The following is an 11,393-nucleotide window of genomic DNA, read 5'->3' as shown; positions in this document are numbered from 1 at the left end:
TTTGTTGACTACCGCTATGATTCTGACCTTACCCATCGAGGGAGAGAGCTTTGCGATCTATTGTGATGCTTCAAGAGTGGGTCTTAGTTGTGTTTTGATGCAGAAATGGAAAGTGATAGCTTATGCTTCAAGTCATTTGAAGGAGCATGAGAAGAACTACCCCACTCACTTCTTGGAGTTCGCGGCGGTAGTGTTTGCTTTAAAGATTTAGACGCATTATCCCTATGGGGTCCATTGTGAGGTGCTCACGGATCATCATAGCCTTTAGTATATTTTCAATCAGAAGGACCTCAACTTGAAACAGCATACGTGGTTGGATTTACTCAAGGTTTATGACATTACCATTCTTTATCATAGGGGCGAGGCCAATGTGGTGGCAGATGCCTTGAGTGGGAAGCGGTGAGTATGAGTAGTTTGGCATTGTTGCGCATGGGAGAGCGTCCTTTGGCTATGGATGTTCAGTCTTTGGCTAATCATTTTGTGAGGCTTGATATTTCAGAGCCCGGTAGGGTTGTAGCATGTGTGGAGATGCAGTCTTCCTTATTAGAGCATATTCGGGCTCAGCAGTTCGATGATGTGAAGTTATGCAAAATTCGGGACAAAGTGTTGCAAAGTGAGGCAAAGGAGGCTATTCTTGATGGTGAAGGAGCTTTGAGGATCAAGGCTCGGATTTGTGTTCCGAGAGTGGGAGACTTGACTAGGTTGATTATGAAGGAGGCTCATTGTTCGAAGTATTCCATTCACCTAGAAGTGATGAAGATGTAGTGATTTGAAGCAAAATTATTAGTGGTGTTCATGAAGAGAGACATAGTGTAGTTTGTGTCTCGGTATTTGGATTTCTAGCATAGTATGAGCACCAGAAGCCTGGTGGTATTATTCAGAGGATGCCCATTCCTAAGTGGAAGTGGGAGCGGATTGCTATGGACTTTGTGGTAGGATTTCCACACACCTTGGGCAAGTTTGATGCTATTTGGGTCATTGTGGATAGATTGACCAAGTCTGCTTATTTCATTCCAATTCAGACTATTTACAATTTAGAGAAGTTGGCCAAGATCTACGTTCGAGAGATAGTCTGATTGCATGAGGTGCCTATTTCTATCATTTCCTACCAAGGGACTCAGTTTACATCACATTTCTTGAGGTCTACGTAGAAGGAGTTGGATACCGGAGTAGAGCTTAGCATAACTTTTCACCCTCAGACTGACGGACAGACGAGCGGACTATTCAAGTCCTCGAGGACATGTTGCGAGCTTGTGTGATTGACTTTGGAGATCAATGGGATCAGTTTCTACCTTTGGTGAAGTTTGCTTATAATAATAGCTACCATTCGAGCATTTATATGGCCCCGTTTGAGGCATTGTATGGTAGGAGATGCCTCTTCCCGATTGGTTGGTTTGATGCTTTCGAGATTAGGCCTTGGGGTACTGATTTGTTAAGGGATTCGCTGGACAAGGTAAAGTTGATCCAAGAAAGACTTCTCAAATCCCAAAGTAGACAAAAGAGTTATAGGGACCGGAAGGTTCGCAATTTAGATTTCATGATTAGGGAGTGAATTTTGTTGAAGATTTCACCCACGAAGGGTGTGATGAGATTTGGAAATAAAGGGAAGTTGAGTCTGAGGTTTATTAGTCCTTTCGAAATAGTTCAGCGGGTTGGTGAGGTGACTTATGAGTTAGCTTTGCCTCCAGGTCTTTCAGGTGTTCCTAGTTTTCCATGTTTCGATGCTGAACAAGTATCATTCGGATGGTTCTCATGTGATTAGACGGGATTCGGTGTTGCTTGATCAGAATCTGAGTTTTGAGGAGCAGCCGATAGCCATTTTGGACATACATGTTCGGAAGTTGAGATCGAAGGAAATAATTTCAGTGAAAGTGGAATGGAGGCATTGCCCTATTGAGGACTGATATGCCGTCCAGATACCCCACTTTTTGAGGATCTGGGTATCTTTTTTATCTTTTACCATTCGAGGACGAACGCTATTTTTAGTGGTATCTGATGTAATGACTCGCTAAGTTGTTTTGAGCTTTTCATCTAGAAATTCCCAAAATACCCTTCTTGAGCTTGCTTTTGTGTATTTATGGCTTGCGGAGATGGGTGGCGCAGTTCCCGAGGTACTCAGGCGAGTTTCAGATTGATTTTAGTAAGTTTAGAAGTTTGAGAGTTAGTTAAATGGGGAAGTTTGACCAAAGTCAACATTAGGGGTAAATATGTCATTTTCCTAATTCCATCGATTCCATTAGGTCCAGAATGTCATTTTTGACTTAGTCGAGCCGTTGGTTCGGGTCCCGAAGCTTTCGGGTGTGTTTTGGGTACTTGGTTGGAAAGTTGAATTTTGGTAGTGTTGTAGTTGACCTTGGTCAACCCCGGGTCAAAACGACCACTTTTGAGAAATCTAAGTGCGCGAACGAGTTCATAGCATTTTTTATGATAGAAATGCATATTTGATTTGTGTCTGAGGGTTTCCAAATGAGTTCCGGGTGTTGGTTTGGGATTTTAGTGAAACTAGATTTTTCTGGCTTCAGTCATCTGGTTTTCCTTCTTCGTGTTCGCGATGAAGGGGGACCAAGTAGGGCGTGAGAAGGGGCTCGTGTTTGCATAAGATAGTAGGGGTCTAGGCCGGGTTGTCCTGATCATCGCGTTCACGATGGTTTAAGCTAGGTCAGGTCGCGTTCGCGAAGGGTAATGGCCTGAACAGTGATTAAAAATCCCAAATTCGAGTTACATTTCACGTTCACCATTTTAAAAGCTAGAAAGCTCGAAATTTAGAGAATCAAAGTGCCAAGATCAAGTTCCTTCATTGGGGTAAGATCTAAACCTTTATCTAATCATATTCAATTGATTTCTTCCTTTTGATTTCGCTTGAATTCATGATTTCTAGAGTAGAAATTAGGGGGTTTTCCATGAAAATGGGTTCATTGAATTTATGAAATTGAGGGTTTAAATGTGATTAGAACTTGATGATTTTTGAGTTTTTGACTATCTAAGTTATGGGTAAGATAATTCTAAGCTTAAATTCCAAATTTGCCCTTGTGGGGTCGGGGTATCTTTTTGGGTCTATTTTTAGGTTTCGGACTAAACCTTAGCAATATGGGTGTTTGGGTTCGTATAATCATGTAGATTACTAATTTGACCATATTGAACCTAAATTTACGTTAAATTACTATTTTACTCTTGAGGTTTGGGACGGGGTTTTAGGTTGACTTTTGGATCCGAATTCTTTTCTATGGCATATACGTATCCATAGCTTCGTATTCTCATCTAGAACATGTATTTGGACAGAGTGGGCTTAGAGGAAAGGCAAGGTCATGGAGTGACTCTTCGGCTTCGGATTTAGGCAAGTTGAGACTTACTAGACCCTTTATGTAGTGTTATATGCTGGTAATGTAATAAGGGGCAAAACAGGGAATTGGGGGTCCCGTACTCGTGATATGACGAGCACTTATGCGGGTAACGGTGTATCTGTGTGGGTAATTAAAATAAAAGTATTATAATTGTGATGGAGATTATGTGTTTAGCCTTTGGGCCGTGAGAATGGTGGATAAATCCATTTACGTTGGTATGATTGCTGCTTATTTGGGCCATGAGAGCCATGATTAACTGAGTACTTGTGCTTGTTGACTTGATTTGCATTCATCACTCCACATCTTGTCTGATTTATGGAAAAAGACACTTAAATCTTGATACTGACTTGCTATTTTGCATTTTCATGATGTACGTATATTCATTTATTCTTTCATGATATTGTTAGCATATGACTGGTAAATGGTAAGACAGGGGCCTAAGAGACCGGATATTAGATATGGTATATGGGTATGGAGGGATGATGATATTCGGCCAACGGCTGGGAGCCGATGTGATCTGGGAGATCTGGTATTTCGAGTGGGTATATGGACCTCATGAGTCCCCCATGGGTCACGTGAAACCTACTACAAGAGCGTGTGTATACCTATGCATATGGCCATTGCATTGCATACTATTCACTTACATTGCGTGCATTCTCTACATCTCATAATATTTATGATGGTTTGAATTGATTTCATGGCATATGTGTGACAAAGGACTTAAAGATGGGATCTTTAGGCTTATACCTGACATAAATGATATAAATGTGGAATCTTTATTCTCAAATTGGACTTAACTAAGTAAAAAATCGAATCTTTACAAGTGAGTTGGAATAGGAGTGGATTGTAAGAGTGGCTTCAGCGTTTGTAACTACTTTACTTGTTGAATACTTATAATATGTGTGGATTTGAACTAACAAAGCAAGAAGAAGAGTATCGGAAGTACCAACCCTCATCATCATTATAGTTTAGGGTCGGTCAACAATGTTGTTGGGTACACGTGCTTCCCGTACTCACTCTACACTTGCTGCACCTTTTGTGTACAGGTACTGATCCGGGTACGAGTTGAGCACCTTTCTTGGAGCTTGCTGGAGCATTTTGTAGAGTTCTAGGGTATACTAATGAGGGTCCCACAGCACTGGACTCCACTCTATCTTTACTATTTCTGCCTTATCTTCATTTTAGACAACTTATGTATTTAGTATTCAGTCTTGTACTCGTAGTAGACGCTCATGTACTATGACTTCCGGGTTTTGGGGTATTATTTTGACTTAGACTACTATGTCCATGTTTTATTAGAGTTATTATGAGTCTTGTACCTTTTTCTTTATTTAATTTTCGCACTTATTTATGTTTCGTGACTTAGCCATGTTTGGGGAAATTGGGTCGTGATAGTCATGCGGAAGCTAACAATTGCAAACCTTGAACGATGACAAATCAGACGACAAAGAAAACTATATTAAAAGAAACATATTATTCTAAATACAGAAAAGGTCCAAAAATACCCCTAACGTATGGGAAATGACTCACAAATACCCTCCATCCACCTATTAGTCCAAACATACGCCTCCATCCACCTATTTGGTCCAAAAATACCCCCAACCTATTTTTTGACTAAAAAATACCCCTCGAACTAACACCCTAATGTTGATGGTATTTTTTCACGCTTGTTTTGATTGACCACATATATTATTTAATTTAAAAATTAAACCCCATCGATTACTTTTTTTATTCTAGGAGTGCTAAGTTTCAGGACTTCTTATGCGAGTTCCTTCCTTCTTCAAAAAGAATGTTGTATCTCTTCCTGTCAAGTTCTTTTGCGATTTATTACTCATAGCGAAATTCAATATTGAGTTCTTCTTTCTCTAACGTGTTTTTTTCTTCTATTTTCCTCCATCTTTCAATCGCTATTTTTTTTTTCTAGAAATTCTTTTGAGAACTTGGATCTTTTAATTGATTTCAATGCCTTTTTGTGGATTGGATTGTTATGTGATGCATTTTCTCCGCTACATGAAGAATGGTCTAAGAGCCTGTTTGGATGGGCTTATGCCTATAAGCTGTTTGGTGCTTATAAGCTAAAAAAAAATAAGTTGGGTAGTCTAACTTATTTTTTTTTTTGGCTTATAAGCTGCTTTAGATAAGCTAAGTTAAATGGGCCCAATTATTTTTTTGAGTTTATTTTAAGCACAAAATGACTTTAAGCTGACTAGCCAAACATTCAAAAAAGTTGAAAACAGCTTATAAGCAACTTATAAGCCAATCCAAACGGGCTCTAAGTCTCTTTTCATACATCTGTGTAATTAATGTGAAAGTAACATGTCGCTATGCAATTTAATTTCCTGAACTCCTGCAGCGTATATCCTAGGAGCTTTAGGCAAAAGAAGCAGCCTTTGCACCCTAACCCCCAATCTCTCTTTCCTACGTCGTCTTTTCATATCCGTTAATCATCACTATCGGATTAGTTATGTTTTTTTTTTTTGTTGTCCTGTAATTTTTGTAATCTTTATTTTTGTTTTCAAGTTTGAATCTTGAATACTTATTCAAAACTGGTTTCTACAGTTGGAGATTGCGTCTTGTAACTCTTTTTTCTGCATGTTATTTGACTATTTTGGACAGAAATATGTTGCATGTGATATTCCAGGTTGTAAAAATATCATCCACTTTTCTTTAAATACTTGGATCGAAAACATAAAAATAGAGAGAAATAGCCAACAAAAATGTCCTCGTCATATTCTGGAAAATGGCATCTGAAATATATGAAACTCTATGAATTGTTTATTGACCATAAAGGTTAGCTTTTCAAATAGAAATCTATCTCAAGTTTGTCTTTTAGGTCTACAAACTGTGAGGCAGTTATGTCATATAATGCGAAAATGAAAGAAAGGTAATAGTACCATCTCTGCTTATCCAATGAAAGGAAGAAGCTTCACTCAAGAATTGTCTTATTTATGTTCTTCGAATGAAATGTGGGTTTAAAAAAATGGGTCAACGGGTTTGGGTTTCGATGTGGGTGGGTTTAATTTTTAAATTAAATAATATATGTGATCAATCAAAACAAGTCACGTGGCATTTTAAAATTGAAAAAATACCAGTAAAATTAGGGTGTTAGTTTGAAGGGTATTCTTGAGCCCAAAAAATAGATTGGGGGTATTTTTAGACCAAATAGGTGGATGGAGGGGTATTTTTGGACCAATAAGTGGATGAAGGATATTTGTGAGTCATTTCCCATACTTTAGGGGTATTTTTGGACCTTTTCCGTTCTAAATATGATTTGATCATTTGGCCTACATATGGGAAAACTAATATAAAAGCATAAAATTCATTGAGAGAATAATCTCCCCCTAAAAAAGACTCTTTAATGACTACATTGTGGATGCGTGTTTTGAATGAGAAGACAAATCTTCCATTTATGGAGGTCTAAATCTTCTCCTTCAAGAAAAGGATAAATATGATAAAATCCTTTTTCACAAAGAAAACATTTTTACTAAGAAATCTCTTTTGAATTAAAATACAATTATGGTAAAATTCAAACTGGGCAAACCCTAACAATTTTAGGAGGTGGGTCGGGGCAGATAATATAGGGGAGTGGGTTATTTTTTTATTTTTATTTTTTGTGAAATTGGGTTATTAGAGTCAGTTTGGAGATTTCCGTTAAATGAGAGGTATGTTTGAACAATTTATGACGGCGGGGGCGGGGGGGGGGGGGGGGGGGGGACACAGAGTATAGATGTCATATTTATTTTACAATTTTCCATTGTGTTTTACTCAAATATGTTAAATGGCACGTATTTTTATTTTTTTTCGCAAGAAACAACAAAATTAAGAAAAAATTAAACAGTTTAGTTGCAAATTAAAGCCTCGACCTATGAATAATTTTGTTAGAGAGAGTATAGATGTCGTATTTAAACCAGCAACAGTCTCCGTAATTTCCTCTCTGCCTATCGTCTCCACTTTTGATTCCACTGCTAAAGGAAGACAAGACTCTTTCCACTCTCAATCTCAGTTAAAAGCAACCCAATTGCCAAAAACTTAAGCTAATTTATCAGGTACAACCCTTTTCTTGATTTTCTCTTAATTCATAGTATATACATTCTTCAAAGAGCGAAGGTACGATTTGCCTAGTTTTGCTTCATTTTCTTCAAAGTTTGTTTCTTTTATGTGACATGATATTTAGCATTTGAAATTTGACAGTCTTTTTTCTCTACTTTTGGTGGTATATGGCTGATGTATCTTTCATGGAAAAATTACACGTAAAAGTTATATGTTCTCAGGACGATATATATATATTTTTATAAGTTTGTTTTGGCATTTTTCTGCTGCAATATGAAGTATCAAAAAGTAGGATGTGCCTATACTATATGAGGGATAGACCAAAATTATGATTGACTATTGATGTGTAGGCCGCTTAACACGTATTATCGAGTTCCTTTTTCTATTTTATTGTTATGTCAATGATCCTTTTTTTTTTTTTTTGGATTCGGTTTGTGATCCTTCATTTGGGAAACAAAAATAGAACTGAAAGTCATGATTCTGACCATAAGCCTTAATTATAATTCTGGCGCATTCGTCATGATTCATATTTTCTTATTTTGGTCCTATACTATTAAATTTTCTGATTTTAATAAAGAATATGACCAGTGGCTGACCCCAACTAGACTTAATAATAATTGTTGTTGTACTGTTATATTTTTCATTTTCCTCAGTTGGGAAAAAGGGAGTATGCTGTTGTAGTCAAGTCTGAGAAATTCTTATGTGACATGTCTGGACCATCGAACAGATCAATAATTGTATATCAGTAACACCTACTTCAATTTTTTTCCCGGTAAAATGTTCTTCTTTGTGAATGTATTTTGTGAAGAGAGAACCTAACTCTGGAAATTTAGTCAGTGATGTATGTCTAAAAGTGGAATATTTCTTATTGGTTGTAAGGAAAAGCTATGTTTCTTGCAATTTCATTTACAGGTTTACATTGCTTCCCTCAGCCTAAATATGTACTTGTACTTTAGTAGCATTATCATTTGGGCTTATTATTTATTTGTCTGTCTATTGTATAATCTTTTCCGGATCTTTCTTGTTGTATTGAGGCAGAGATGACAATTGATCAGCCACACTACCCATCTGTTGCTCATAAGGTAGCTGGAAACTTCGTGCTTAGATCTACTCAAAACCGAGATCTGCTGGCATACCAAAGACAATATAAATATGGAAATCAGAGTAATAAGCCCTGGTTGCATCGATGTGAAGGAAAATATGACATGTCGATGGTTTCATCCTACTCATCGCCAGTTTTTGTGCAAGCTCCTTCAGAGAAAGGTTTTTCCAGCTTCGCAATTGATTTTCTGATGGGTGGTGTCTCAGCAGCAGTCTCCAAGACAGCTGCTGCTCCAATCGAGCGTGTGAAACTCCTGATCCAGAACCAGGATGAGATGATCAAGGCTGGGAGGTTATCTAAACCATACAGTGGCATAGCTGAATGTTTTAGCCGAACAATGAAGGACGAAGGACTTGTGTCGTTGTGGAGAGGCAACACAGCTAACGTTATCCGTTATTTCCCAACTCAGGCTCGTACTTTTCTCAGTCAAAATCGGTTATTTAAAAATGGGATAATTACATTTTTGGACCAGTCAAAAGAATAATAGCCAGAAAATGTATATGTTTTGTATATTTAAGTATATTATACATGTAATATACATATTGTATACGTAAAATATACATACGATCTACAGATAATATACATAATCAGTGTATAGATTTTGTAAATTTTGGCTAAGACCTGTAATTAATTTCCATTGACAGGCCAAAAATGAAAAAGTTCCCCTAAAAATCTAGGTACTTATTCATTTCGTTCTCGTGATATATTTTTCTCTCTCTATTGTGCAGGCCTTGAATTTTGCATTCAAAGATTACTTCAAGAGGCTTTTTAACTTCAAAAAGGACAGAGACGGTTACTGGAAATGGTTCGCCGGAAACCTTGCATCAGGAGGTGCAGCTGGTGCATCTTCCCTTTTCTTTGTCTACTCTCTTGATTATGCCAGAACTAGGCTAGCAAATGATGCTAAGGCTTCAAAAGGGGGAGGGGCTCGACAGTTCAATGGCCTGGTTGATGTATACAAGAAGACATTAGCATCTGATGGAATTGCTGGACTTTACCGTGGATTCAATATTTCATGTGTTGGGATCATTGTGTACCGCGGTCTCTACTTCGGTCTGTACGATTCTTTGAAGCCGGTTCTCCCTCAGAACCTACAGGTAATGTTGCTTCAGTACTAACTAAACATTGTCAAATTTTATTTTATGCAAACTCTAGTGATCGCATCCATGATGATCTTCATCTTTAAATTTTCCCCTGGATGTCTAAAACGCATGCCTTCAATACTTCGATTCATTTTGATTATTATCAATCTGATAGAATTAAAAAAACACGAAAGAAGCATTTGCACACACGTGTTTCCTGCTATATTATTTCTCTCATAATTACATTTTTGGACCTCTAAAACATAATAGCCGGTAAATGTATATGTTTTGTATATTAAGTATATATATACATACGATATACATGTAATATACATAATCAGTGTATAGATTTTGTATATTTTGGCTAGAGCCCGTAATTAATTTTGGCCGACGGGCCAAAAATGAAAAAAGCCCAAAATTATTTGTCATTTTTCATACATCTGGTGTTTTGTTGGTTTCAGGATAGCTTCTTTGCTAGCTTTGCACTAGGGTGGCTAATTACAAATGGTGCTGGACTAGCATCCTATCCGATTGACACTGTTCGTCGAAGAATGATGATGACATCTGGTGAAGCAGTAAAATACAAAAGCTCAATGGATGCTTTTACTCAAATCTTGAAGAATGAGGGTGCTAAGTCCCTCTTCAAGGGTGCTGGTGCAAACATTCTTCGTGCTATTGCTGGCGCTGGTGTCCTATCTGGCTACGACAAACTCCAGTTACTCATACTGGGAAAGAAGTATGGTTCTGGTGGTGCTTAAGATTAAGCAATCATGTTTGTCATATCTCTACTTAACATTAATCCTTCCGAGGATTCTTACTTGAATTTCGAATAATTAGCTACCAAACAGAAGTATCATTTCGTCAGTACTTAGTAATGTTATACATATTGTGGCAACTGCTGGTTCAGTTGTTGGTTTATTCAGGTTCCTAAATTAAGCCACTGTAGAATTTGCCCAATTTTGTTAGACATGACAAGGCATGTCTTGCCTAAAGGTGCAATTTTTTGTTTTGTTTCTGTTTATGGGGTAATCTTAAATAGATTATCCAGCCAACTCAATAATGTAGTTGAGTCTTTTCTATGTTAATCATTAATTATTTCTGTGTTTTTGGTGGTGCTTCCGGTTGTCACGTGTATATCAAACAAAATCCAAGTTGCTCAATTTTGAAGATACTAAAAGCAACAACCAGATTCACGTATACAAGATTTGATTAAGGGATTTGAACTGTTGGATCTGATCAATTAGTTACTGAGAATTTTACATCCAACTTTATTCAAATAAAATTAAGACCATTGTAAGTACGAGATTGTTACTGATTATATCAGTTTAGGGGCTTTCTCCCTATTGTTGAAGTTGGAACAAAAAGAAGGCCCATCGTTGAATTGGATCTATGAAGTAGCCATTTGGACAATATTAGTATTCATACTCCCGAGATGCACGGAAAATAAATGAAATTATGACAAATTTTAATATGGCTTGTTTAAGTACATTAGATCGTATTACTTTAACAAAATTTCAATTGTCATCTTATTTTTTAATGCAATGCACTTAATAACAAAATTTCTATCAAATTGGAAAAAATGGATGATATATAATGCTAGAACATCATGATAATTCCGTAAATAGATAGTATAGAATTTATAGATAGTATAGAATTTATTTTATCCTTAAATAATAGTTTTATTTTTTTAATTTAATCTATATGTCAAAATTATATCATAATTTTTTATGGGTGAAATCATTTTCCGCCTTCAACTTTGCTTTAAAAAGCAAAGGCATAATACATAAACAGGCCCTTAAACTTGGTCTGAGCTGACAA

At 36.9% G+C, this 11,393-nt stretch overlaps 2 protein-coding genes across 3 annotated transcripts; both read left to right on the top strand.

Annotated features, from left to right (window-relative positions):
* Nucleotides 1-1,240: 1,240 nt before the first annotated feature.
* On the top strand, nucleotides 1,241-1,904 carry LOC132644154 (uncharacterized). Its single transcript, XM_060360731.1, has 2 exons — nucleotides 1,241-1,453; nucleotides 1,698-1,904. The coding sequence occupies exons 1-2, from the start codon at nucleotides 1,241-1,243 to the stop codon at nucleotides 1,902-1,904; spliced, it is 420 nt and encodes a 139-aa protein (XP_060216714.1).
* Nucleotides 1,905-7,214: 5,310 nt separating this feature from the next.
* Nucleotides 7,215-10,690, top strand: LOC132644599 (ADP,ATP carrier protein 1, mitochondrial-like). 2 transcript variants are annotated; one of them, XM_060361201.1, is made up of 4 exons: nucleotides 7,215-7,448; nucleotides 8,430-8,902; nucleotides 9,222-9,590; nucleotides 10,037-10,690. In XM_060361201.1, exons 2-4 carry the CDS (start codon nucleotides 8,432-8,434, stop codon nucleotides 10,331-10,333), a joined length of 1,137 nt encoding a protein of 378 aa, XP_060217184.1. In that variant the 5' UTR covers nucleotides 7,215-7,448; nucleotides 8,430-8,431; the 3' UTR covers nucleotides 10,334-10,690. The 2 variants fall into 2 exon arrangements, with proteins under 2 accessions (XP_060217184.1, XP_060217183.1); XM_060361200.1 differs by lacking the exon at nucleotides 7,215-7,448 and adding an exon at nucleotides 7,646-8,303.
* Nucleotides 10,691-11,393: the final 703 nt, after the last annotated feature.

This window comes from Lycium barbarum, chromosome 6 (genome assembly GCF_019175385.1).
Source record: "Lycium barbarum isolate Lr01 chromosome 6, ASM1917538v2, whole genome shotgun sequence".
NCBI classification, from domain to species: domain Eukaryota; kingdom Viridiplantae; phylum Streptophyta; class Magnoliopsida; order Solanales; family Solanaceae; genus Lycium; species Lycium barbarum.
Note: the sequence above shows the minus strand (reverse complement) of the source record. Positions and strands in the feature narration are given on the sequence as shown.